Source organism: Ananas comosus, linkage group 23 (genome assembly GCF_001540865.1).
Source record: "Ananas comosus cultivar F153 linkage group 23, ASM154086v1, whole genome shotgun sequence".
Classification (NCBI taxonomy): Eukaryota; Viridiplantae; Streptophyta; class Magnoliopsida; order Poales; family Bromeliaceae; genus Ananas; species Ananas comosus.
In genome coordinates, this window is record NC_033643.1 from 4,309,871 (window position 1) to 4,334,082 (window position 24,212).

General features: G+C 36.0%; 1 protein-coding gene across 3 annotated transcripts; it reads left to right on the top strand.

The window, feature by feature from the left end:
* LOC109728168 lies at positions 15,197-23,611 on the top strand. Of its 3 annotated transcripts, none has more exons than XM_020258516.1 (5): positions 15,197-15,515; positions 17,907-19,594; positions 20,013-20,388; positions 21,290-22,088; positions 23,321-23,611. In XM_020258516.1, exons 2-4 carry the CDS (start codon positions 17,908-17,910, stop codon positions 21,618-21,620), a joined length of 2,394 nt encoding a protein of 797 aa, XP_020114105.1. In that variant the 5' UTR covers positions 15,197-15,515; position 17,907; the 3' UTR covers positions 21,621-22,088; positions 23,321-23,611. The 3 variants fall into 3 exon arrangements, with proteins under 3 accessions (XP_020114105.1, XP_020114106.1, XP_020114107.1); XM_020258517.1 differs by lacking the exon at positions 23,321-23,611 and adding an exon at positions 17,477-17,683 and having other exon boundaries at positions 21,290-21,751; XM_020258518.1 differs by lacking the exon at positions 23,321-23,611 and having other exon boundaries at positions 21,375-21,559.

The window sequence follows — 24,212 nt, forward strand, 5'->3', positions numbered from 1 at the left end:
TGCCCCTATACAAATAGGCACTCTGGGAGTATCTTTACAGATATCTTTACATTTTCAAAAGATTTCCTAGATCATTTCAAGGCGCACCGCATATTCCCCATAATGCCTATAGCCCTATCCCTATTCTTTGCCCTCTTTCATTCTCTCTTTGTTTCTGTGATAGGCAAAAGCTTACCTTAGATTTTTATTATAAATACATGGTTTATAGCTGGCTTTATTGCTTCATGCATGGTGCTGTTTTATCCTCAAACTAAAAAGGGTATACCTTCCACTTTACTGTGACAGAATATTCATTGGTATTAACTGTGACAAAGTCCTACTAATAGTTGTACTATTTTGTAGGTCCCTACATTACTCTACAATTTACTGCATACTCACAAAAGGTTGATATTCTTTAGTACCTTTTGGACCCCTTTTAAAAATTTATTGCCACTGTTTCTTAGGTGCCTAGAAGATTTCATTCTAGGCTAATGTGGTCTCTTGCGAGAAACCAACTAGGCTCCACCTTACTGTTTTTTGATTGATTTCTATTGATTTCTATTGATTTCTATTGATCAAGTTATGTATTTGTATGGATGATTTTTGGCTTTTGTTTTTCTGCTAATGCGAGACCCCAGATAGTCCTATATGTAAGATATAATAGTGCTAAACTCTTAACCCGGCTTAAGCATTTTGGGTGGTGGCTAGACCCAAGAGGTTAAGAGAGTTAAGCGTGCTAGGACGGGAGTAGTCCTAGGATGGGTGACCCCCTGGGAAGTCGGGGCGTCACAGATGGTATCAGAGCCAATTACCAGCCGGAAGTGTGAGATGAGTCTCGACTGAGCCAAGGTCTGAATGACGGGCTAGCGAGACGAGTCTCACATCGCCTGGTACTTGTGAGTCTGAGCTTGACGAAGACGTCAGGGCTTAAAGGAGGGGAGATTGCAAGACCCCAAATAGTCCTATATATAAGATATAATAGTGCTAAACTCTTAACCCGGCTTAAGTATTTTGGGTGGTTGCTAGACCCAAGAGGTTAAGAGAGTTAAGCGTGCTAGGACGGGAGTAGTCCTAGGATGGGTGACCTCCTGGGAAGTCGGGGCGTCACAGCTAAACTCTACTAATTGTATATTTCTTACTCCAATTTTGAATACTTTGTTCTTTCTTTCTGTGTTACTTAGCATGCCTTTTTCCCTCTATGTGTGTTTTTTCCAACTTGCGCCGCCTGCTATTTCATTTTCTGCCAGCCTTCTAGACGATGATAATAGGCAAGCAGAAACAATATTGAATAGCAAGATTGGACGGCCTTGCCATAAGCAACTGCTTTCTGTTTTTAAATTGGTTTTCTACAAATATTGAATAGCAAGTTTGGAGGGTCTTATCATAGGCAACCACTTGCTATTTTTAAATTTATTGGCTTCGAAGTACTTCTTTATCTCAAGGACTGTTGCATGCCTCTTTCGATCGCGTGATGCAACAATGATAGGCAAGCAGGAATAAAAGTTTGAAAATTGTCTTTTTAAAAGGTGCAAAATTTGTAATAAAAGTTTGGCGAGGCACTTCTTTATCTCAATGACTGTTACATGCCTCTTTCCATGGCGTAATGCAACAATGATAGGCAAGTAGAAATAAAAGTTTGAAAATTCTCTTTTTAAAAGGTGCAAAATTGGTAATAAAAGTTTGGCGACGCTTATCATAGGCAACCGCTTGCTATTCTTAAATCCTGCCATATGCCTCTTTCCATGCATAAATGACTTGCCTATATTACTTAAGTCTTGCTGGTTTTTCTTGCTTTTACTTTTTATATGTTTTCATTTCAAAAATTACTTTTCTCCTGGTTTAATGTTTTAGCTCCTTACTTCCTTAACAGTTTAATGTTTCTTCAAATGTTCTCATTGCTAAAGTAAAGCCTTTTCCTTTACTTTATTAATTTTTGCCTTGTCTATTATGGATATATTATAAATTTTTCTTATTCCAGACTTACTTTATTAATAATATTTATAAAATATTTTATCATTTTGTTCTCTACACTTTTAATGACTACTCCTTTACCTCTCATTCCTACTTTTTTTTTCCTATTTTTCTTTCGCAGCTTTTTCTATGACGATCGTCCAACTTTCTTACCTTAGATTATAGCGCGAGATTTACGAACAACTTCAAATGGAAACACTGCAGTGTGTCATGACTCCTGCTACAGAGGGGACTTATGATGCATATATAGATCTTCCAATTTCACGGGATGAATCTATAGTTGAAATGGTGCGATGTTGGGGGGCGCAATCCTCCACATCTGCTGCAGCTGAACAGATGCTGCTCTAGATGGTTGAAGAATATGATTTGCAAGTTAAAGATGTGAATTACGATGATAGTATCTTTTATAAAAATCTACACAATCATCTAACCACAAAGTTTGCTGTGCTATTTGCACACTACGCCAACTTGCTTCTTGGTGAAGGATTGCTATGTCACTACTCTTGCACAGATAAATGAGGTTGTGACTGAGCGGGTCCAGATACGCCGTGCCATTGAAGAATGCTATACTATAATTAACCGCTTGGTTCCTCTTCCCCCTATTGCAGAAACTAATTCATCATATAGTACTTCGGCTTTCTTGGGTTAAGTGTCGAAGGTTCAAAGGAAAAAACGAAATGTTTTGCTACTGCTGCTTTTGTATCTGATCGTGCATGCACGCATGATCTTTTTGTTGTCCTGTCGAAAACTACGCGTCGCTCATTTTGGATTTGTATTTGGACTTAAAACTATGTGCTGCTTTAGTTAGAGGTGTATTTTGATCATTGTAAATTTGTGGTGGGTTTAAAACTATGTGCTGCTTTAAAACTCCTACTTCTTCCTTTAGTCTTTAGGTTATTTGTTGGTGTCTTCTCTAAAACTTCAGTTAAATGTAAATTTGTGGTGGGAGTGTCCATTGGTAACATGCAACATGTTTCCTTACTTTAAGTTCTATTTCCTGCTGATATTTTTGTGGTCTTGCGATGTTGTGATTTGATGTTGCCGAAAGAAAAATAAGCATACTTCTACATGCTGAAATGTGATAAAGCAGCGAGTCAGGTAGGATTCCATCTATTTTTTTACATATTTAGGGAAAAAATAGGTGTTGGCCTAATATTAGTTGTTCAGCTTTACTCATATTTTTGCTTTACTTTTGTTCTTTTCTTCCTTCCTTGCTTTAATTACTAAAGTATTCTCCAAACTGGTACGGGTTAATTTCATAGGCTTCCTTTCGTTCGGGTACAAGTAAAAACTGTCTATTTCAAAAAACAAATATAAATTTAAATATAAATAAAAATTTTTGAATAGAAAAAAATAGAATAAGAAGAATAGTGGGTAGTTATAAATAGAAAATAATAATATTACTGTAGTATCCCTGGAAGGCAGCATCTGCGGCTTGTCGACACGTCGGGAGAGTGTCGGGACAAGCCCGAGTTGCGTTGGCGCGAAATAGACGCAAAGCGGACTCAGTGCGACGCGGGAGCAGGGAGTTAGCACTGAAATCTGCAAATTTCATATTTTCAGCATGTTTTACCGGTACAACCCAGGGGCGTACCGATACCCAGTATAAATTTTCCTGCACAACTGCTCTCGGGTTTGCCATCTTTGCTGCGTGTACCGGTACAACATCGATGTTGTACCGGTACACCAGGGTAGGTGAGGGGTTGTTTGGTCTTTTGGCTGCCTCGTTGTCTTCACCCATACCCCCTCTCTTTATATACGTATAGAGGAGCTGAGGGGGGGGGGTTTGCATGCTGTGCTCTCTCTCTCTCTCTTATGCTTGGCCGTACGCAAGGAGGAGGAGAACACGGTTAGAGCTCGGATCGACGCCGACGTCACGCCGGGGAGCCGCGGTGCTGTTCGAGCGCGCGTTCATCGTGGTAGCGTCGCGGGGAGACCCGGCGAGCGTGCGGTTCCGTGCCTGATTGGGAGTAGCTTTTGAGGTGGGTTAATCATGGGTTTACCTTCTAAGTGTATATGTAGTTGACATGTGTTCGTTGTGTTGTTTCGCATATTGAAATTGCTCGATTCATGGATTTGGCTTATTTATCTACAAAATCTGAATTGGAGCCTAGTACTTGACTATATATACTTGCACATGTTGGACTTGGATATGACTTAGGAGAAAACCCGCGATTCTACCATGTCACATGCTTAAACTACCTGATTTAACTCTAGGAGCTGTGATTTGTTTGTATCACCGCAGTATCCGAGCGGTGGATACCCAAGGTAGTTTAGAATGTATTTACGCTCGTGCTGAGGTGTGAAGTGTATTTTTACAGTAGTGTTTAGGCTGTTCTGGATTGTCAGGTGCCGTTGGGGTTGACGTTAGGCCTAGATTGTTGTTGTTGCATCTGATTGTGCCAAGGGCACATGAGTTCAGTTGTTAGACCCTATCTACTTGACTATAGCCTGTGAGAGCCTGATTGAGCTCGACAGAGATACGCTTGCATACTCGGTTGGGTAGCGCCCACGAGTGGGCTTTGTGCTGTTGCGTTGGTGTCGTTTGGTCCTGGTTGGACTTGCTCTCCACTGACGACCCGGTTGGTGTCAGATTGTATAGCTTCGACAGGCGGGACGGGTGTGTTCAGTCCCTAGTGAGATTGGGTCAAGCTTTACTATTTCCTACAAAGTGTTGGTGTTCGACCGAGATAGTATAGGTGCATATAGCTATAGATTTACTCCAACTTTCTCACTATACTTGTATACTTCTGTAGACTTGGTGGGTGAATCGATGATTTTGAGGGCGGTACCCACTGAGGACTACTTGTTTTTACAGTAGTTCTCACGCCCAGTTGTTACCCCTCTTTTGCAGAGCCTTCTGTTCGGGCTGCTGCATCTTCCGAGACCGATCGTGGCAAGGGCGTTGTGAGCTAGAGCCCTTCCAGACGAGTCGCTGAGCTACAGGATCACGAGCTTCAGGTAGTTGTAGTTTTTGAGTTCATATATATACTTTTGTTGTATCTCGCTGCGTGAGCCTTTTATACACCTAGATTGGATATATGTATAGTGAACTTTTGTTTTTATACTCCTGTTCTTTTTCCTAGCAGCTCTATACTACTGGTTGTAGTGTTGTTGTTTACAGGATCAGTTACAGCTTCGCTTCGTATACAGTGAAANTATACTTGCATATGTTGGACTTAGATATGATTTAGGAGAAAACCCGCGATTCTACCATGTCATATGCTTAAACTACCTGATTTAGCTCTAGGAGCCGTTGTTTGTTTGTATCACCGCAGTATCCGAGCGGTGGATACCCAGGGTAGTTTAGAATATATTTACGCTCGTGCTGAGGTGCGGAGTGTATTTTTACAGCAGTGTTTAGGCTGTTCTAGATTGTCGGGTGCCGTTGGGGTTGACGGTGGGCCCAGATTGTTGCTTGGCCGTACGCAAGGAGGAGGAGAACCCGGTTACAGCTCGGATCGACGCCGACGTCGCGCCGGGGAGCCGCGGTGCCGTTCGAGCACGCGTTCATCGTGGTAGCGTCGCGGGGAGACCGGGCGAGCGTGTGGTTCCGCTGTTTCGACTTCACGCCTGATTGGGAGTAGCTTTTGAGGTGGGTTAATCGTTGGTTTACCTTCTAAGTGTATATATAGTTGACATGTGTTCGTTGTGTTGTTTCGCATATTGAAATTGCTCGATTCATGGATTTGGCTTATTTATCTACAAAATCTGAATTGGAGCCTAGTACTTGACTATATATACTTGCACATGTTGGACTTGGATATGATTTAGGAGAAACCTGCGATTCTACCATGTCACATGCTTAAACTACCTGATTTAACTCTAGAAGCCGTGGTTTGTTTGTATCACCGCAGTATCCAAGCGGTGGATACCCAGGGTAGTTTAGAATGTATTTACGCTCGTGCTGAGGTGCGGAGTGTATTTTTACAGCAGTGTTTAGGCTGTTCTGGATTGTTGGGTGCAGTTGGGGTTGACGGTGGGCCCAGATTGTTGTTGTTGCATCCGATTGTGCCGAGGGCACGTGAGTTCAGTTGTTAGACCCTGTTTACTTGACTATAGCCTGTAAGAGCTTGATTGAGCTCGACAGAGATACGCTTGCATACTCGGTTGGGTAACGCCCACAAGTGGGCTTTGTGCTTTGCGTTGGTGTCGTTTGGTCCTGGTTGGACTTGCTCTCCACTGACGACCTGGTTGGTGTCAGATTGTATAGCTTCGACAGGCGAGACGGGTGTGTTCACAGTCCCTAGTGAGATTGGGTCAGGCTTTACTATTTCCTACAGAGTATTGGTGTTCGACCGAGGTAGTATAGGTGCATATAGCTGTAGATTTACTCCAGCTTTCTCACTATACTTGTGTACTTCTGTAGACTTGGTGGGTGAACCAAGGATTTTGAGGGCGGTACCCACTGAGAACTACTTGTTTTTACAGTAGTTCTCACGCCCAGTTGTTACCCCTCTTTTGCAGAGCCTTCTATTCGAGCTGCTGCATCTTCCGAGACCGATCGTGGCAAGGGCGTTGCGAGCTAGAGCCCTTCCAGACGAGTCGCTGAGCTAGAGGATCACCAGTTTCAAGTAGTTGTAGTTTTTGAGTTCATATATATACTTTTGTTGTATCTCGCTGCGCGAGCCTTTTATACACCTGGATTGGATGTATGTATAGTGAATTTTTATTTTTATACTCCTGTTCTTTTTCCTAGCAGCTCTATACTACTGGTTGTAATGTTGTTGTTTACAGGATCAGTTACAGTTTCGCTTTGTATACAGAGAAAATTCCTATATATATGGCGGATTTGTCGGCGTGTCCGGAGAAACGAGTAATCCGGGACGTGATAATTAATCCTTATATTATATTTAAATTTAAATCTTTAAATTTTAAATTTTAAAATTTAAATATATATAAATTTTAAATTTTAAAAATTTAAATTTTAAATTTAAATTTTTAGATCTCAAATTTAAAAATTCAAAGTTCTAAATTTTAAATTTTAAATTTTATATTTAAGATTAAATCTAAATTTAAAAATCTAAAATATCAAATTTTAAATTCAAAAATTTAGAATTTAAAATTATAGAATTTTAATTTTAAAATTACAAATTATAAATTTTTTAAAATTTTAAAATTTAAATTTAAATTTTAAAAAAATTAAATAAGGGTGGGAATGACTGTTACCACCCCTATTCCCATACAAAACGTGGGATAACTATCCTGCCCCCTTTTTTTATATTTGGATATAAGAGGGGATAACCCTTTATCCCCATTTTATCCCCCGACCAAACACCCTCATAGAGTTCGACTACTATACTATCGATAGTACCAAGTTTTTGGTATTATCAAGTTTTCTGCTGTTAGATCTACCTTTTTTATCGTTTCCATCCGTTAGATTATACTATTCAACCAACCATCCACTCAACCTCAGGTGACCACTATCATCTTAACTGCACATCCTTTCATCCAACGGTTGAAAACTTGATAGCACCAAGCGTTTGGTACTATCGATAATATAATAGCACGATTCTAATTTCATACAGCTCCGTACATCGAATAGCAAATATATTTTTTATAAAATTTAACTTTTTATATTTTTATTAGTTATTTTTTAACCAAAAATAAGTGAAATGATATTTTTGCCATCACAAATATGCCCCTCCAAAAGTCTAAACTATTAAAATTATGCAGATATATCATCCCAAAATGGTCATCTTCTTTTCTTCTACCATCACAAACAATATAAGAGGGGTAAAAAAATCAATTTACCTTATTTACTAACTAGGATTAAATATTTTGTCTATGGTTAACTATATTTTTCTAACGGATCCTAACAACATGGATATATTTGAAAATGTTAGGACTTTTGTAAGGATAAATATAAAAAGTTGAACTTTGTAAGGAGATATCTGTGTTCGATATGTTTATAGAGAGCTGTATACAATTAATCCTATAAAGTAAGTACGAAGCCTTGCTCTCAATTTGTTAGCTCAAACTAACATGCTCTACGAGAGAGCCTTATCCACTGTTTATAGGCCTTTGTAATATATCAAATACACCCACTAAATAGACTAAATAACCATAAAGAGAATTATTAAGTTGCCTATGACATTTCAACTTCCACAGGACAGTTTCTAAAGCTTTAATTCCTACAGTTAAGTGATGCTTCATCTTCCACGATGCCTCTTCTATTGTCCTCTTTTGGTTTGCGAAGATGGTCAGAGACATGGGCCAAAATTTTTCAAGTCCCTAGCATTGTTCCCCCACCTAAGATGCAGGCATCCTGTTGTGCACTGTTGCTTAAACTTGTAAATAAGTGCTTGGTACTGTCAAACTGTGTTAGCCTTCTCTTAACTAATCTCGCCATATGGGAGATTTTTTTCACTTTAGCAAGTACTTAGGATTTAGCAAAACTCCGCAACGCCGAATGATCTAAGTGTCCAGGATGGACTCTGCTTCTTTTTCGAATAACATAGTCATGGTCGCCGGAGCGCGTTGCGACACGCTACGGTTTGGGTCCTCTGCGTCTTCATGATACACCTTTCAACTGGCTAACATGAAAGACTTGGTGAATTCGAAGATTTGCAAGTAGCTTTAGCTTATAGGCAGCCTTGCCCACTCGCTTGACGGTGGGAAATAGGCCTTTATACTTGTGAAGCAGCGCCTTGTGCATCTTGTGCAGGACCTTGAACCACTACAATTATAGCTTGACCATCCTCAATCCCCCTCGACAAACTTCAAAGATAGTAATTTCTATTTCTTCATTCGTCGGGCCGCTTTCTCCAAGCTAGTTCTCGCAATCTCACCTTTTCCTACAGGTTAGAAGTGAATTAGTGAGCTAAAGGGCTGCGATACTACTCTTCCGCAACAGCTATGTGTGGAGTGAGCGATTGTCGCCCAGTTGCTAGCTCGAAGGGACTACAACCTATTGAGTCATGATGTCGCAAATTATAGAAAAACTGGGCAACATCAAGGTGATATACCCAATTCTTCTAGCCGGTACTAACATAGTACTGTAGGTACTCCCCCCAGCAAAGTGTTTACCCGTTCCATGTACATGTCCATCTTCGGGTGAAAATTGGTGAAGAAAAGCAATCCTATTAGCCTCTCCATCGAATTGCCATGACCCACACTGTTGCACATCATATCCTATCGATCCCGCAATCTCGACAATCTCGTCAACTGTACACGCAGATCCCAAGCCTATCGCCCAAATCCTACTTCACATCCTACATCATCAATCACTGGTGGAGATCCAAGATTTGGTCCTCTCCCATAAAAGAAAAGGGAAGAGCAGCTGACTAGGGAGAGAGGCGATGGCGGACTCTCACAAAACCAACACACGTACATACACCAAACGCCACCTATAACCAACTACCACTCACAGCACATCCAAAAAAATAGAATAAAGTAGGAAGAAGAAGAAGAAGAAGAAGAGAGGAGACGAGTGGGCTTTACTGCCGCCACACCGACATTCGACGCTAATTTAGCACACCTTCGTCACTTCGAGAGCAAAAAAAAGGTGCAACAATTCTCTTAGATGATGAAAAAAAAGTAGATTTTTTTTTTTAAAAAAAAAGATAGAAAAAAAAATTATTCTCTCCATTAAAAAGAAGAACAAAATGTATTTTTGATAATATTATTTTCTTTCTCTTTTTATTCATTTTTGAAAAAAAATATTTTCTTTCCTATTTTCTTTTTTTCTTAGATAGCAAATTTGTCTAAATAAATGAAAGTAATTTTATTTTTCTACTACTTTTTTCTCTCTTCACTGGTTCTTTATATACCCTAAAAGATATGTTATATGTTTTATTTTCTTTTTATGCTTTTTTTTTAGTGGAAAAATTTGTGAACATTTCTTTTAGCTTTTGCAATATGCTTTATTATATAAATTGATGTAGAGTTTAGGACTTAGAATTTAGGATTTAGTGGTTTATTAAATTTTTATACTTTTTTAACTTATTAAAATTATAAAAAAAATTATTTGCAGCAAACCACGGGTCTTATACTAGTGAGAATAAATTTGTTCTCTAAAATAATAATTTTAATAAATTAATCAACACTTAATAGATAAACCTAACTAATAGAGATTTGCTAAATTGAGGGCCAATCTAAATTTTAGGAGATAAAATATTTTATATTTTATATTAAAGGTAGCTTTTGAGGGTTCTTATACATCGGTTAGAAAAGCTGTAAAAATAAGTATTAACGCTTCACCAAAAGCCGCAAAAATAGTCGATGAATGCTCCATCATTATAGGTCTGATTTGATATTGTAGCACTGTATAAAGCCGCCTTTGATAACCTATTTATATTTAATATTAAAGGCAGCTTTTGAGGATTCCTATAACACCTTTTAGAAAAGCTGCAAAAATAAGTATTAACGCTTCATCAAAAGCCACAAAAATAGTTGGTGAATGCCCCATCATTGTAGGTCTGATTCGATATTACAGCACCGTATAAAGCCACCTTTGATTACCTATAGTGGCTTTCTGTGTCCCACAATGCTATAGTTCTTATGGCTTTTTAAAGTTGTGATGCTTTGTTTAGATGTACTGTTATAAATTCTATTGAGTTTAAATTATGCGGTTTTGATCCAAATGAAATAAAAAATGTAATAACTCTAACAAATTTTGGAATAATTTGTCAATATTGTTCCCACCTCTCACATTTCTTGTTTGGGTACAAAAGGGGGGAATAAGGCGTTATTCTCCCTTTGGACCTGAACCAAATAGGGTGCTGGAGTTGAGTAGGCGATTGGTTGAATAGTATAATCTAATAAGTGGCAATAGTTAAAGGAGTAGATCCAAAGGAGAAAAACTCGATAACGTCAGGTCCATCGATAGTATAGTAGCCGGATTATATGTATACAACTTTATTGATTTGTAGGATACATCTGCAATTAATTTTATAATTAAATAAAAAATATTATGTACATCTTTCACCCCATATCTAGAAGGCGATAGAATATTTATTAATGAAAAATAATTTATTTCTACCACATTAAAGGAAGGTTAGGGCAACCTCATGGTGACACGTGTCCCCTAACCCTCCTCTTCTCTACATATATATATACACAGGTTTTTTTTTTTGCATTTAGCCATCTCAAAAAAAAGTTATAAATAGCCCCACAAAATTTATATTTGCAAGATTGGCTCTATTCCCGCCATGCAAATGCCACATGGGCATGGCTGGGGGGTTAAGTTGAACTAGGTGAATCATTCACCATGTTTTTCACAGTGTCCTTTTGATATATTATTTAAAACCGAAGAAAAATAGTTCAACGTGTCCTTTTAAGTAATGTATATCAAAAGGATACAGTGAATCATTTACCGTGTCCAAATACGGTAAATGATTCATCATGTTCAACTTAACCTATGCTAGCGACGCCCACGTGACACTCGCGTGGTGTTTGCATGGCAGAAATAGGGGCAATCTTGTAAATATAAATTTTATAGGGCTATTTGTAAAAAAAAAAAAATTCGGAATGGGCTAAATGCAAAAAAAGCCAATCCACACATGTAGATATATATGTATACTATATATAAAAGCACGTATTTCAAATTTCGATTTATCGATAGACCGATTTTAAAAATAGAAATATAAGGATAAGAATAGAAACCGTTCGGTATAAATACATAATGATATTTAAATTCCCCATTCTTCTCTAACGGATAACTTTAAATAAAAATATAAGGATAAGAATAGGAACCGTTCGGAATAAATACATAATGATATTTAAATTCTCCATTTTCTCTAATGGATAACTTTAAATAGAAATGTTGGAATAAGTATAAGAATTTCTTTTATTTTCTCTAATGGATAACTTTAAATAGAAATATAAGGATAAGAATAAAAACCGTTGGAAATGAATACGTAATGATATTTAAATTCTTCTTTTTTATCTTTTCTTTTTNGAAGTGTTTAGAAATCAAATTTCAAATCTTTTTGACTTCATTTGACTAATGATCAAATGGTTTCAGAATTTGTAATTTTAATGGTCGATATGATACGTTTTCTCGTTTAACGGCGTAAAGATATCCAAATCAATTGAATTTTTGTTAGAAAATTCTTTAAACTATTTAAAACAAGATCTATACTCTTGATCTTGATTACAAGACTCCTATCATCATTTTTTAAAGAATATTCATTTTCAACCGTTCATTTTTGTATCCACTCGATGGATAAGAGAACAATATCGAAAATATATGAAATTTGATTTCTAAACACTTCAAATGGTATAGATTATGTTCAACGGTGCCGATCATCGATTTGGAGACTCTATCATCGAAAACAAATGGGTGGCAATGGAGCCCGTTTGCTATCGATAGTATTCAAGCTCAACTCTATATATATATATATATATATATATATATATAGAGTTGAGCTTGAATACTATCGATAGCAAACGGGCTCCATTGCCACCCATTTGTTTTCGATGATAGAGTCTCCAAATCGATGATCGGCACCGTTGAACATAATCTATACCATTTGAAGTGTTTAGAAATCAAATTTCATATATTTTCGATATTGTTCTCTTATCCATCGAGTGGATACAAAAATGAACGGTTGAAAATGAATATTCTTTAAAAAATGATGATAGGAGTCTTGTAATCAAGATCAAGAGTATAGATCTTGTTTTAAATAGTTTAAAGAATTTTCTAACAAAAATTCAATTGATTTGGATATCTTTACGCCGTTAAACGAGAAAACGTATCATATCGACCATTAAAATTACAAATTCTGAAACCATTTGATCATTAGTCAAATGAAGTCAAAAAGATTTGAAATTTGATTTCTAAACACTTCAAGTGGTATAGATCATGTTCAACGGTACCGATCGTCGATTTAGAGGCTCTATCATCGAAAACAAATGGGTGGCAACGGAGCCCATTTGCTATCGATAGCATTCTAGCTCAACTCTCTCTCTCTCTCTCTCTCTCTCTCTATATATATATATAATTTTATTAATAAATTACATAATAAATTATATAAATAGACTAATCTGATCAATCTGATCAATATTACAAAGTTTAGATTTTTATAATAAAATTTTTAAAATTTTGTGTATAAGATTTATTCATGAACATGGTGCATGAAATATTTCTTCCTACTATTTTATTTCTCTTCTATTTATTGATTTATTTAAATAGATTTTTTTTCCAAATATTTTTCAAATAAGTCTTTATAAGATAATTCAAATACTAAGTAATATAATTACTAATAAGCTGCTATATAATTTATGTTGCACATATACCAATTTAAGTTATTTTTATTTACATATATTTAATTATTAAATTATTTTAATATAACTTTATTTAATTAATAATTAGACTAATAAAATTATATAAAAAATAAAAATAAAAACTAAAATTTATTATTAAAGTATTTTTATATCCGCAGCATCACGCGGGTCTTCCACTAGTAATAATTTAAAAGACAAATAGATTAATATGAGTCACAAGAGGTACATAGATGTAAAATTTACACTTATATATATACTTTTTTTAAAAAAAAACTTCAAATACTACCCATGCGGTTTCGCTTTCTCAATTTAGTACACTGATTTAAAATATATCACTTTCGCACCTATGATTTTATTTTTTTCTTTTTGTTATTTCCTTCCATTAATTTTTTTCGTTAAATCAATGATAAAGTTAAAACTAAAGGTACTAAAGTGAATATTCAATTAAACTATAGGTGGGGCATCTGAAATTTTTTGTATATTATTTAATGAAAAGTTAAAAAAAAAAAATAAAATATAAGATACTAAATTGATACACTTTAAAATATAGAATATTAGAGTGAGAAAGTACGAAACCACATAGGTGGTATTTGAAGTTTAGGGCGCGTTTGGTTCGAGTTATGTTATATAACAGAATATTTCGATATATCCAGGTATCTTGGATTTCTAAATGAGATTACTACTGATGCTGCATTAGTGCGTTTGGTTTAATACAATAATGTAATACTGGATTGCAGTGTTTATAGCGAGCGTTCCTATGTTTGGTTCTGTCTATAAAATTTAGTAATCTAAACAATAAAGTATAGTCTATTTCAAAATTGTCCTCAGTTATATTTCGTAAATTTTTTTTTACTGTTGACAAATAATATTTTTTTACCAAATTTTATTTTAAATAATTTAATTTTTTAATTTTTTAATTTTAAATTTTAACAAAAATATAAAATTTAAATTTTAGCAAAAATATAAATTTAATATTTTAATTTAAAATTTAAATATGAAATTTCTAAATTTAAAATCTAAAAAATAAATATAAACATATATAAAATAAAAAATTAAAATCTAAATTTAAAATTCAGAATTTAAAATACAAATTTGTATTTTAAAATTTAAAATTTAAAATTCAAATTTAAAAATTTAAAATTTAAAATTTAAATTTTAATAATTAAAAATTAAAAATTAAAAATTAAAAAATTTAAATTTGAAAATTAAAAATTAAAAATTAAAAATTAAAAGTTGACAATTCAAAATTTTAAATTAATTTTTTAAAAATAACGTATTGAAAGGGTTTCGAGAGTTAGAAAGTAAAATTGTCATTTTACATAATATGCAGTTTTACCGGTTTTCAGTAATGCAAGATACACGACCCTTCTCTCGTTAATATTTTCGGTGTAATCCTGCTCGATATGTAATGCTATATTAACGATTAGATAATATAGCGGATGAACCAAACACGGTAATCCTGGTAGGATTGCCTCTAGTCCTGTCAGGATAATTTGAACCAAACACCCCCTTAGAGCATAAGCGCAGAATTGTGCAAAATAATTTTTTTTAAAGGGTAAACTTCAAATACTCCCCTGTGGTTTTGCACTTTCTCATTTTAGTATCCTGTGGTTTAAAGTGTATCAAGTTAGTGTCATATGATTTCATTTTTATCTTTTCACCAACTTCTTCGTTAATATTTCGTTAAATTATATACAAAAAACTTCACATACCCTACCTAGGTTTATCAAATATTTACTTTAGTATCCTTTAATTTTAATTTTGTCACTAATTTAACGAAAAAAATTAGTGGAATCGATAATAAAAAGATAAAAATGAAACCACATGGTACTAAATTGATACGCTTTAAACCGCAGGATACAAAAGTGAGAATGTGTGAAACCACAGGAGTGGTATTTGAAGTTTTCCCTTTTAAAAAATAGAAACCTCTATAGTCCTAATTTCAAATTTCGTATAGTGGAGGGGCCTGCCAGCAAAATTTCCACCTCTTTCTTTGTCGTGCTCTCCGAACCCTCGTCACTCGATTCCCCCCCGACCTCGCCTCAGCCGTTTCCCACCACCCGGCGTCCCCCCCGCACCATCGACCGCGTTTCCCCCTGCCGTTTCCCGTGGAGGGGAAACGCCGAGGCCCTCGTTTCCTCGATTCCCTCTCTCCTCGACCCCCATGGCTTAGACTCTGAGCATTTCCACGGATCTTCGCCCCCCATTTCGACGAATTTTGGGGAATTTTGGAGGGTTTTTGGGCGATTTTTTGGTCGTTTCCACCATTGTGTTTGATAGGGAGTAGGGTTCGAGCTTCGGGGAGTCGAAGATTGGGGGAGGTGATTGCATTAAAGGTGCGATTTTTTAAGGATTCTTTTTTCTGAGCTTTTGAGCGCTAGTTTATGCTTGTCTCACTGTTCATTTCTTCTTTTATTAGTTTTTATGCGTTGTATTTCACTTCACATTAGCTCTCTCCACTTAATTATGTGAATGATAGGTTTAACTTGAGCGGAAACAAAAAAAAAAGGGGCAAAAAATGTACTTGAACTAATTCCAACGTTGGCGCATTGGTTTATTTAGGCTCTATTTGGGATTGCTGGAATATTGCGTTGCGTGCGGTGAGAACTTACGATTGAAAAATATCTTATTTTTTCTATGCGTTATATTATATTGTGCATACTACTGTCAGTCGATTATGATATATTTTCGGTGGTCCTACTGAAAAATGAGAAGGCATATCCTTTTATGCTTTTGTGTCTAACACGAGTTTTTCTTATAACATAAGATGGTCCTCAATACCAAGCAGTCCTTTAAAAAGGCTACTCAATCTTTAAAAATTTGTTTTTATTGACTAACCTTTCAGTTTGTTTGATTTAACTCATTTAATGGTTATAACAAGCTATTGCCTGCACCCTGGCATCCATAAATCTAGCCGTGGCACCAATTTGTTCTCAGGATCAATGTAAAAGTCTTCTCTGTCACAGTTATTCTATGTAAGAATTGAAGTGGCCAATGAGCTGTCTCTACATTACATAAAAGTACGAGAAAAGAAAAAAATCAAACTAGGACCACAGCCGTGGCAGGGGGTCATGCCGAAAACTTTTCGGCATGGTATGGCACGATGCGTGCTAGTCTGCTGGATCGTGCCGATGCATGCAGGTCACCAAAAAAATACATGTGTGCCGACACATAATGATATGAAATATTTACCTTCTCTAGCAATTATTGAGAAAATTACTTACTAATTTAAGAAAAATAGAGTTTTAAGCCGTGTCATCACCACAGGGACTGTATCGTGCTGATATCCTGTTGGTACGATACGGTATGGTGAATACGGCCCGTGCAGGTGGGCACTTATATCCTTGGAGTTAAGCATCATTTCAATGTGTAATTACCATATTCTATCTCACTCGGCATAGTACAATTGATTTGGGAAAAATCCTAAGTGTTATAACTTTTACAAAGAAGACTTTTTTGAAGTGTAGATGTTGAAATAATAGTTTTCAAAGGTGTGTTCATTTCTATAGTTGGTGTTTCAGCATTTTAGTTTCTCTCTCTTGGAAGATTGAGTTAAAGATAAAACTATATCAATCATCAGTTGGGAGGCTTGTTTAGATAAACTTGGTAGACTGAGGCATGAGGGCAATGGGACGTTCTTCATGCTACATTCTTCCAGTTCTCCGGTAAATTAGGTCGGTGATATTAATGCAAGTACAATGAACAATGGTCAATTTTGCTATCTGAACTGTGGCTAGCTTCAGTGTACCAGCTTTGTCAATTGCAAACAGTGTTCATAACAGCGGTTGCAACTTATATATTCCGCTAACTGTGTTTGTGAAGACAAAGTGTTTCTAAAGCTACTGTAGCATTGACATTGTTGGTAAAACAGGGTAAGTTAGTTTATTTAGTTTTGAAAGATCATTCTTGGAGAGTTCAGTATGCAGTGGAAGAATTGGTAAACAATATGAAGCTAAATAATGTATAAAAGTATCATAGTCTATCATGTCTATTAAGTTTGCAGCTAAAACTGTTCTGAAGAACTATACAACATGACCATATTCTGACGGTGTCCATTAAAGTTTGTACTCGAGAATGTCTCTCAAGATTAAGTGCTCAAAATGGCTTCAATGGAATGTATTGTTGATTGTTATATAAAGAACTTCAAATACCAACCTTCTATTCTTTCTCTTTTTATGTTTTATGCTTTTAATGTTTCTATAATATTAAGATGCTTCTATTGATAGTTGCGCTACAATTTACTGTATGGTTAGACTTTGGAAATTTCATCACTTTCAATTGGAAATTTTTAACGCAGAATCATACAACAGCTTTCGGACATTTTAGCCTGCTTAAGCATTCTGAAATTAGTCTAGAGAACCTCTGCTGTGGTCTGCGATTTCTGCGCGTCCATTCAGGGGCGATTCCTAAACCATATAGGCACGTCTTTGGTTTTTCTGAATCTGAACTTGATGTAGATGAAAGATCTTGCCCCCTTCCATTGAGCCTATGAAAGTTACGAAAGGTACTACTCAATGGTTTTGTATTTTAAGTTGATGGTCAAATTTTTTATCGATTATGATAACAGAGATGTGTCTTTTAATTTGTTTCTGGCGATTGTTTAGCTCTCTTTCAGTAGAATGCCATAGTTTCTTTTTTCTGTGTAAACTATAAAATATTTTGTAGTTTCTATTTGTTGGCTCGTTCTTCTAACATTTCAATTTTTGGTGCTTGATCTTCTACTTCAGAATGTCACATAGCTCTCCCTTTGATGAGCATACTGGAGCAAATGACGGAGCTATTGACTTCCCTTCAATCGGGGATGGGCACTTTGTTTTTGAAGACAAGAACCTGGTTTACAACGATGAAGACCATGTCCAGCATGAGCTCGAGATACAGCTAGCGGAAGAAAGTCAAACTGATGTAAGTGCGACCGTGTTGTGGAAACACGTTGTTAAAGGTAAAAAATGCGGAAGCGCTCATGGTGGTTCTCATATATTTAAATGTAAGCATTGTCAGAAGGTATATCATGGTACCTACACGCGCGTTTACGCCCATTTAATGGGCCATAAGAAAGGTGAGAGCAAAGGAATCGGTTATTGTTCCGCGGTGAAGGCTGATAAAAACTTACAAATGCAAATAAAAAGAGAGGTTGAGCAGGTCGAGAGTTCGCCCAACATCGTACCGTTGAAAAAGTCAAAGCTAACCCTGAGTTCAGGAATGGGCTCCCAAGGCCCATCTTTAGCTTTGTCGTATGTCGGCCCATATGAGAAAGATTATTCAATGCAGAATAGGGAGGAGGTGGATTCTAAAGTGATGCGGTGTTTATGTGCTAATGGCATTCCTTTCAGTGTGTTGAAATCTCCATATTGGGAAGAAATGGTGTTGGCAATTAGTAGGGAATTGGGTTATAAGTGTCCAACGCTCGAAAGAGCACAAACCATTTTGTTAGAAAACGAAAGGAACAGGGTTGAAAGGGAATTCGACGATTTCAGGCAAAAGTGGCCGCAATACGGAATTTCGATTCTTTCGAATGGTTGGGCTGACATAAAAACCCAACCTTTGATTAATGTTGTGGCCTCAAACCAGTTCGGGTCCATGTTCTTACACGCTTTTGACTTCTTAGCGGTCGAGAAGTCCCAGAAAAGCATTTCAGACTATTTAATGGACGCTATTGAGAAAGTGGGGCCATCTAACGTGGTTCAGTTGGTAACAGAAAATGCCATCGAGTGTAAAGAAGCAAGTGAGGAGGTGGAGAAGTCATACCCTTTCATATTTTGGAGCCCTTGCATGGTTCACACTTTGAATATGATCTTAAAAGATTCTATTAGGTATCTCCCTTGGCTCGAAAATACTTACTTGACGGCCAAAAATGTAGTGAACTATATATTATATCATTTCGAAGCTGTCGAAATTTTCGAGAGTTATTCGAGGTTGGAATTGTTGAAAGTTGCAGCAAAAGGATATGCCTCGCACTATATTACTCTTCGTCTTCTACTTGATTTGAGAGAAACTCTAAAAGCCGCTGTTTTATCTGATAATTGGGAGCGATGGTCAAGCTTTCCTAAATTAGATGAGAAAGTAAAGCTTTCCGGACAAGCTGTTAAAGTAGCAGTCATGTCAGAGGATTTTTGGGAAGCAGTTCAATTGGCTCTATTTATAATTAAACCTATATACAAAATGATCAAGTTCACCGATCAAGATGGGCCCATTATTGGGGAAGTTTGCGAGCGAATGGAGAACATGCTGGGGGAGATTAAAGAAAATTTCAGGGGTCGAGAGGAAATTTTTATGGTTCTGCAACAAAAGGTCTTCACTTGGTGGGACAAAAAGAATTTCCCACTGCATTGCTTAGCTTATGCGCTCACACCGAAGTATTATGATGAAGAATATCTCCAAATTCCTGCACCTGGCGGCAGGCAGAGATGCCACCCGGGTAATTTTTCCCATATCTTCTTTGGAATATGCTGCATTCGCCTTTTAGTTACGGCTGTTCTGCAAAACGATACAACTGTTTCCCAATTTGCAATTTCAACCTTCACTTTTTTTCACTTTTTTGCAACTTTGAACCAAAATACTTTTATGGACCAAAATTCCGCACTCACATCTCTGATGAATATGTTTGTCACGAGTGCTAGGGTTATTCCGTTACGTGAATGAGATATGATCCGTAATTGCAAATTGAGAAAAATGGATGGAACTTGAAAATAAAATATTTATTTATTTATTTGTTTGTTTATTTTCTTTGCAAGCACCCAATTGTTGTTATTATCTTTAATTTATTTGTTTGATGATCACTCACATCTAGATATATGGCTTCAAGGTGCTGATGATACATTTCCTTATCTCGACAGCACAGGATGATGATATTTTCGATACTGCCACCGCTGCTATTTGCAAGATGCACCAAAATATTGAGCAATCAGATACTATTCGTTTACAATTTTTGGCTTTTACCGAAAGGAGGGGGAAATTTTCAACTGCTACAGCCAAAAGAGATGCCAGAAACCCTAAAATTAATGTATTACAATGGTGGAAGTTCCATGGAGGGGATACGAAAGAGTTGAGAGATGTTGCATTTAAAGTATTAGCGCAGCCAATCAGCAGTTCATCTCTCGAGAGACCATGGAGTACCTATAGCTATATCCACAATGCAAAGCGAAATAGATTAAACTCAAGTTGCGCTGATGATCTTTTATTTATACACACAAATTTACGATTACTATCCAGGTGTACTTTCTTTCTCTTTTCTTTTTTTTTTTTAATTATGCATTCTATTGATGACATATATTTAATATGGGCTTTTACTTATACATCCCTGCAAAATCATTATTGTATATTATATATATATATATATATATGAGAGTCAGAATTTTCATCTACAACCTCAAAGTCTTTTTCGACTTAAATATCCTAAAATCTTAAGTTGGCGAGTCATCTAATATATGAGGGAAGTTGGTTTTGTATTAGGACTTGTTTAGTTCACAGTATTTTCTAAGATTCCCAGTATTGTGGGTTAGGAGTTGAGAATTACCATGTTTGGTTTGCGACAGGAATCTGGCGTGCCAGGAATTTACGATTTTCATAGCATCTCCTAATCCCACAAAATGTGAGAATTCAAAAACCCGCATGGCATTTTATTGGACTAAAATACCCCTTTCGAATAATGATATTTATCATCCTATTTGATATGAAGTAATGTATAATATAAATCTGTATTAATAAGGGCAATATAGTAAGCTTCTTCATATGCCTTAGTTATTCCCATGTTGAACCAAGCACCGAAATTGTATAATCCAAGGTATTTTAAGATACCAAACAAAAATATTCCTACAATGTTGGAATTTAATCTGGGATAATAATTCCTAGGAGTTTAATTTATTATGGGAATTTAAATACTGCGAACCAAACTAGTCCTTAGGTGTTTTTCAAAAACGAGTTTTTTATTTTTTTTATTTTTTTTGGTTGTAACTTCTAGAGTATGCACGGAACTTATTAAGTTTTTCAAAAAACATATATGAAAATTCAAATTTTATCTGGGTATATATGTAAATAGGCATCTTCATGTCCCTCTAGGTAAAGCAATTTTTCTCTTTGTAGTTTCTTATGCTGTCAACTTGTATGTGTTTAGGTGTAATTCAAACTATAAGCATGGGCCCTATAGAAAATGGGATGTTAATCCAGAGATTCCCCTTATGGATGAGTGCGCTTTGCAGCTGGAGGATTTGTGCTTTTTGGGTCTTGATGACGAGGATTCTTTGAAACAGTCTTCCCTCACCTACAACCCGTTACAAGAACTTATTCGGATTATTGAGGGCGTCCCATCAGAAAATAATCAATCCGGCGACCAAAGTCATGCCACTAGTTTGATACGTCCGAGTGGTGGGAAAGGAGGAAGAGTTCGAGGTGGTGGTGCTTCTTGTAGAATTGATCCGAAGGGAAAGACGAAAAAGTTCTTGTAGCGTAAAAATGCTTGAAAAACCATCTAAACTACTGCAGGTCATTTTTGCTTATGATTCCAATAGAAATGAAATACCACATTATTCTCTCGTGCATATCCTTTTCTCTGGTAAATGAGCTGTGATTAAAGTAAGAGATTTGCTGTTGCAATTTCCTTATGTTTTATCCTGTATTTTCAGTCAATTATTTATAGCATAGTTATCTTTTCCCCAAAGAATTTGAGATACTTATGTTTCTATTATTAACTTCAAACTTCTGAGTTTACTCGGGAAGATTACTAGGAAAAAGACAACTTACTGGCGTTGGATTGGTGCACCACTATATGAGTATATTCATATAACTGCCCTCCCTAAATGTCAAGGTAATATTCCTATTCTTTCCTTTTTTTTCCTTGGTTAACATTATTCAGGGCACTCCCAGTTTGAAGATCGTACAAAACCTTTCTGAGTAGGCAGTCTTATCCACAGGAGGTAAGTATGCAGCCTATTTCTGCACATGCTTGATTGTTATATTTCATGAAGAATGGACTACTGAAAACTTGATGTGTGTTGGAGATGATTTGATTGGAACTCATCTATTTGCTAATATGCTTTTCACATTAGCAATTTTTCCATGACGATTTCTTTATTACTTTATTCAGGAGGGTTTTAATTTTGCGAGTTAGCATTTTAGATTCAAGTTCAAAACTCACATTAATTAATCAAGTTCATATGAACTTCGTTGAGATTAATTGTGTGTGGGAATAGAAGATAAAGTAATTATCGAATACTGGTTTTAATTCTTGCATGGGAGAAGGGTTCTGAGTTGTATGAGTTGGTATAAAGAAAGAAAGGCATTTGATTCCGATTCATGTAAGGTTAACTGGCTAGAAGATGGTAGTGTTTATACATGGAAGTTGTCCACTTAATGACAGATGGTTGCTAAATCACACACACATACGGTCCATCTCGGGTGCTTTCAAAAGCACATGAATAGTGCATACTTCCAGGGATTAAAAAGTTGAGAGCAAATATTATTCATGTGCTTTTGAAAGTATTTTAGCTCTCTCTCTCTCTCTCTCTCTCTCTCTCTCTCTCTCTATATATATATATATATATATATGCTTTTGAAAGTATTTTAGCTCTCTCNGAGAGAGAGAGAGAGAGAGAAAGAGAAAGCTAGAATACTTTTAGAAGTAAATAAAGCTGCTTACTTCCACATCGTTTTCGGCGATAGGACATCTGCATTAACAATCGGCTCCGTTAAATATGACCTAGGCTATTTAAACTTCCTAGAAACTAAATTTCATGATTTTACAATTTCACTTGCCTAGTGATCAAACGGTGTCAAATTCATCTTATATTAGCCATTAAAAATTTTTCAATATTTTAACCACTTGAAGACTAGGCAAATGATATCAAAAAATTATAAAATTTGAAATCTACAAAGCTCAAATATCCTAGAACATATTTAACTGTGTCAATCATTGATTCAGATGCCCCATTGGTGGAAACAGTGCATAAGTAAACAGCCTCGGTTACTTCCAGAAGTATTCTAGCCTTCCTGTGGGGAATTATTGTGTTAAGTTGTTCATTTACTTAATCTTGTTTAACAGGCTACTTTGGAATGTTTGAAGAAATTGAGCATTTAATGAGGAATATGTGCCTCATACCACCTTTTTGCATGCTCATATTTGCCTTTTGTAACATTTTACTATGCATAGAAAAGGAATCGTCTACACCAAAGCGCATTGTGTTGAGGAGTTGAACACCTGAGATGTCTGGGGCTTCTTTGCTATTCCAGAATTGAAGCTGGACTTTTGAGCACTGCTGGAAGAAAAACTGAACACAAGCTAGAGCACGAATGAAGCTGATTCCCTGTTACAGTCAAATTGCTTAGCTGTTTTCTTGTTTGATCTCAAGTTTGAAACTCAAATGTACTTGTTTCGAGGTCAGAACTTGATATTTACTCCGTCAATCACAAAAGTTTCATCCTTGATCTATGCTCTATTCAATCAGCTGAATAACTTTTTGCTATTTCTTCACTTTTTTTAAGTAAACATAGTTTGTCCAAATAAAGTTTTGCTCCGAATATTTTATGCAACTGGGCATGATAAACTTGTGCCTGCAAATTTACTTGAAGGACGAGCAATCCTACTTTCAGGAGAATGGTGCACTAAAGCAGCATTTGTAGTATGACAAATCTTCACTTCAAGTTTCTGGAATTGGCTGACGCTATCCTTGATGACTTTATTGTTCACTGCTCCCTCAGTTAAGTAGGTTGACTTGTTTTTCTTAAATGTGAATTGTATGAGAAAGAAATCTTCTTTACTGTTAATGTCTTATGATGCTTTTCCCTTCCATCTACACGAAATTTTTCGCAGATGATAGTTTATTCAGGGGTAAATAAAGCTTGCTTGGAAAGGATAATTCTCGAATTGATTCATAGTAATTATTTAGCTCTTTGATGCCTTTGATCTTCGAGTCCTTAGCTGCCATGGCTTCCAATTTTGGATAAACTACATCTTCAGGCTCATCATCTTATATTTGGTGAGTACAAAATCCAAATTGCATTACACATCCTTCAATAAGCTTTGCATTCACTGGCATTTTCAT

Excerpts from the sequence above, each read along its gene's own strand:
- LOC109728168 (XM_020258516.1), top strand. The coding sequence starts at position 17,908 with ATGTCACATAGCTCTCCCTTTGATGAGCATACTGGAGCAAATGACGGA. Across the intron at positions 19,595-20,012 it reads CAGGCAGAGATGCCACCCGG|CACAGGATGATGATATTTTC; the intron begins GTAATTTTTCCC and ends TTATCTCGACAG. Across the intron at positions 20,389-21,289 it reads AATTTACGATTACTATCCAG|GTGTAATTCAAACTATAAGC; the intron begins GTGTACTTTCTT and ends GTATGTGTTTAG.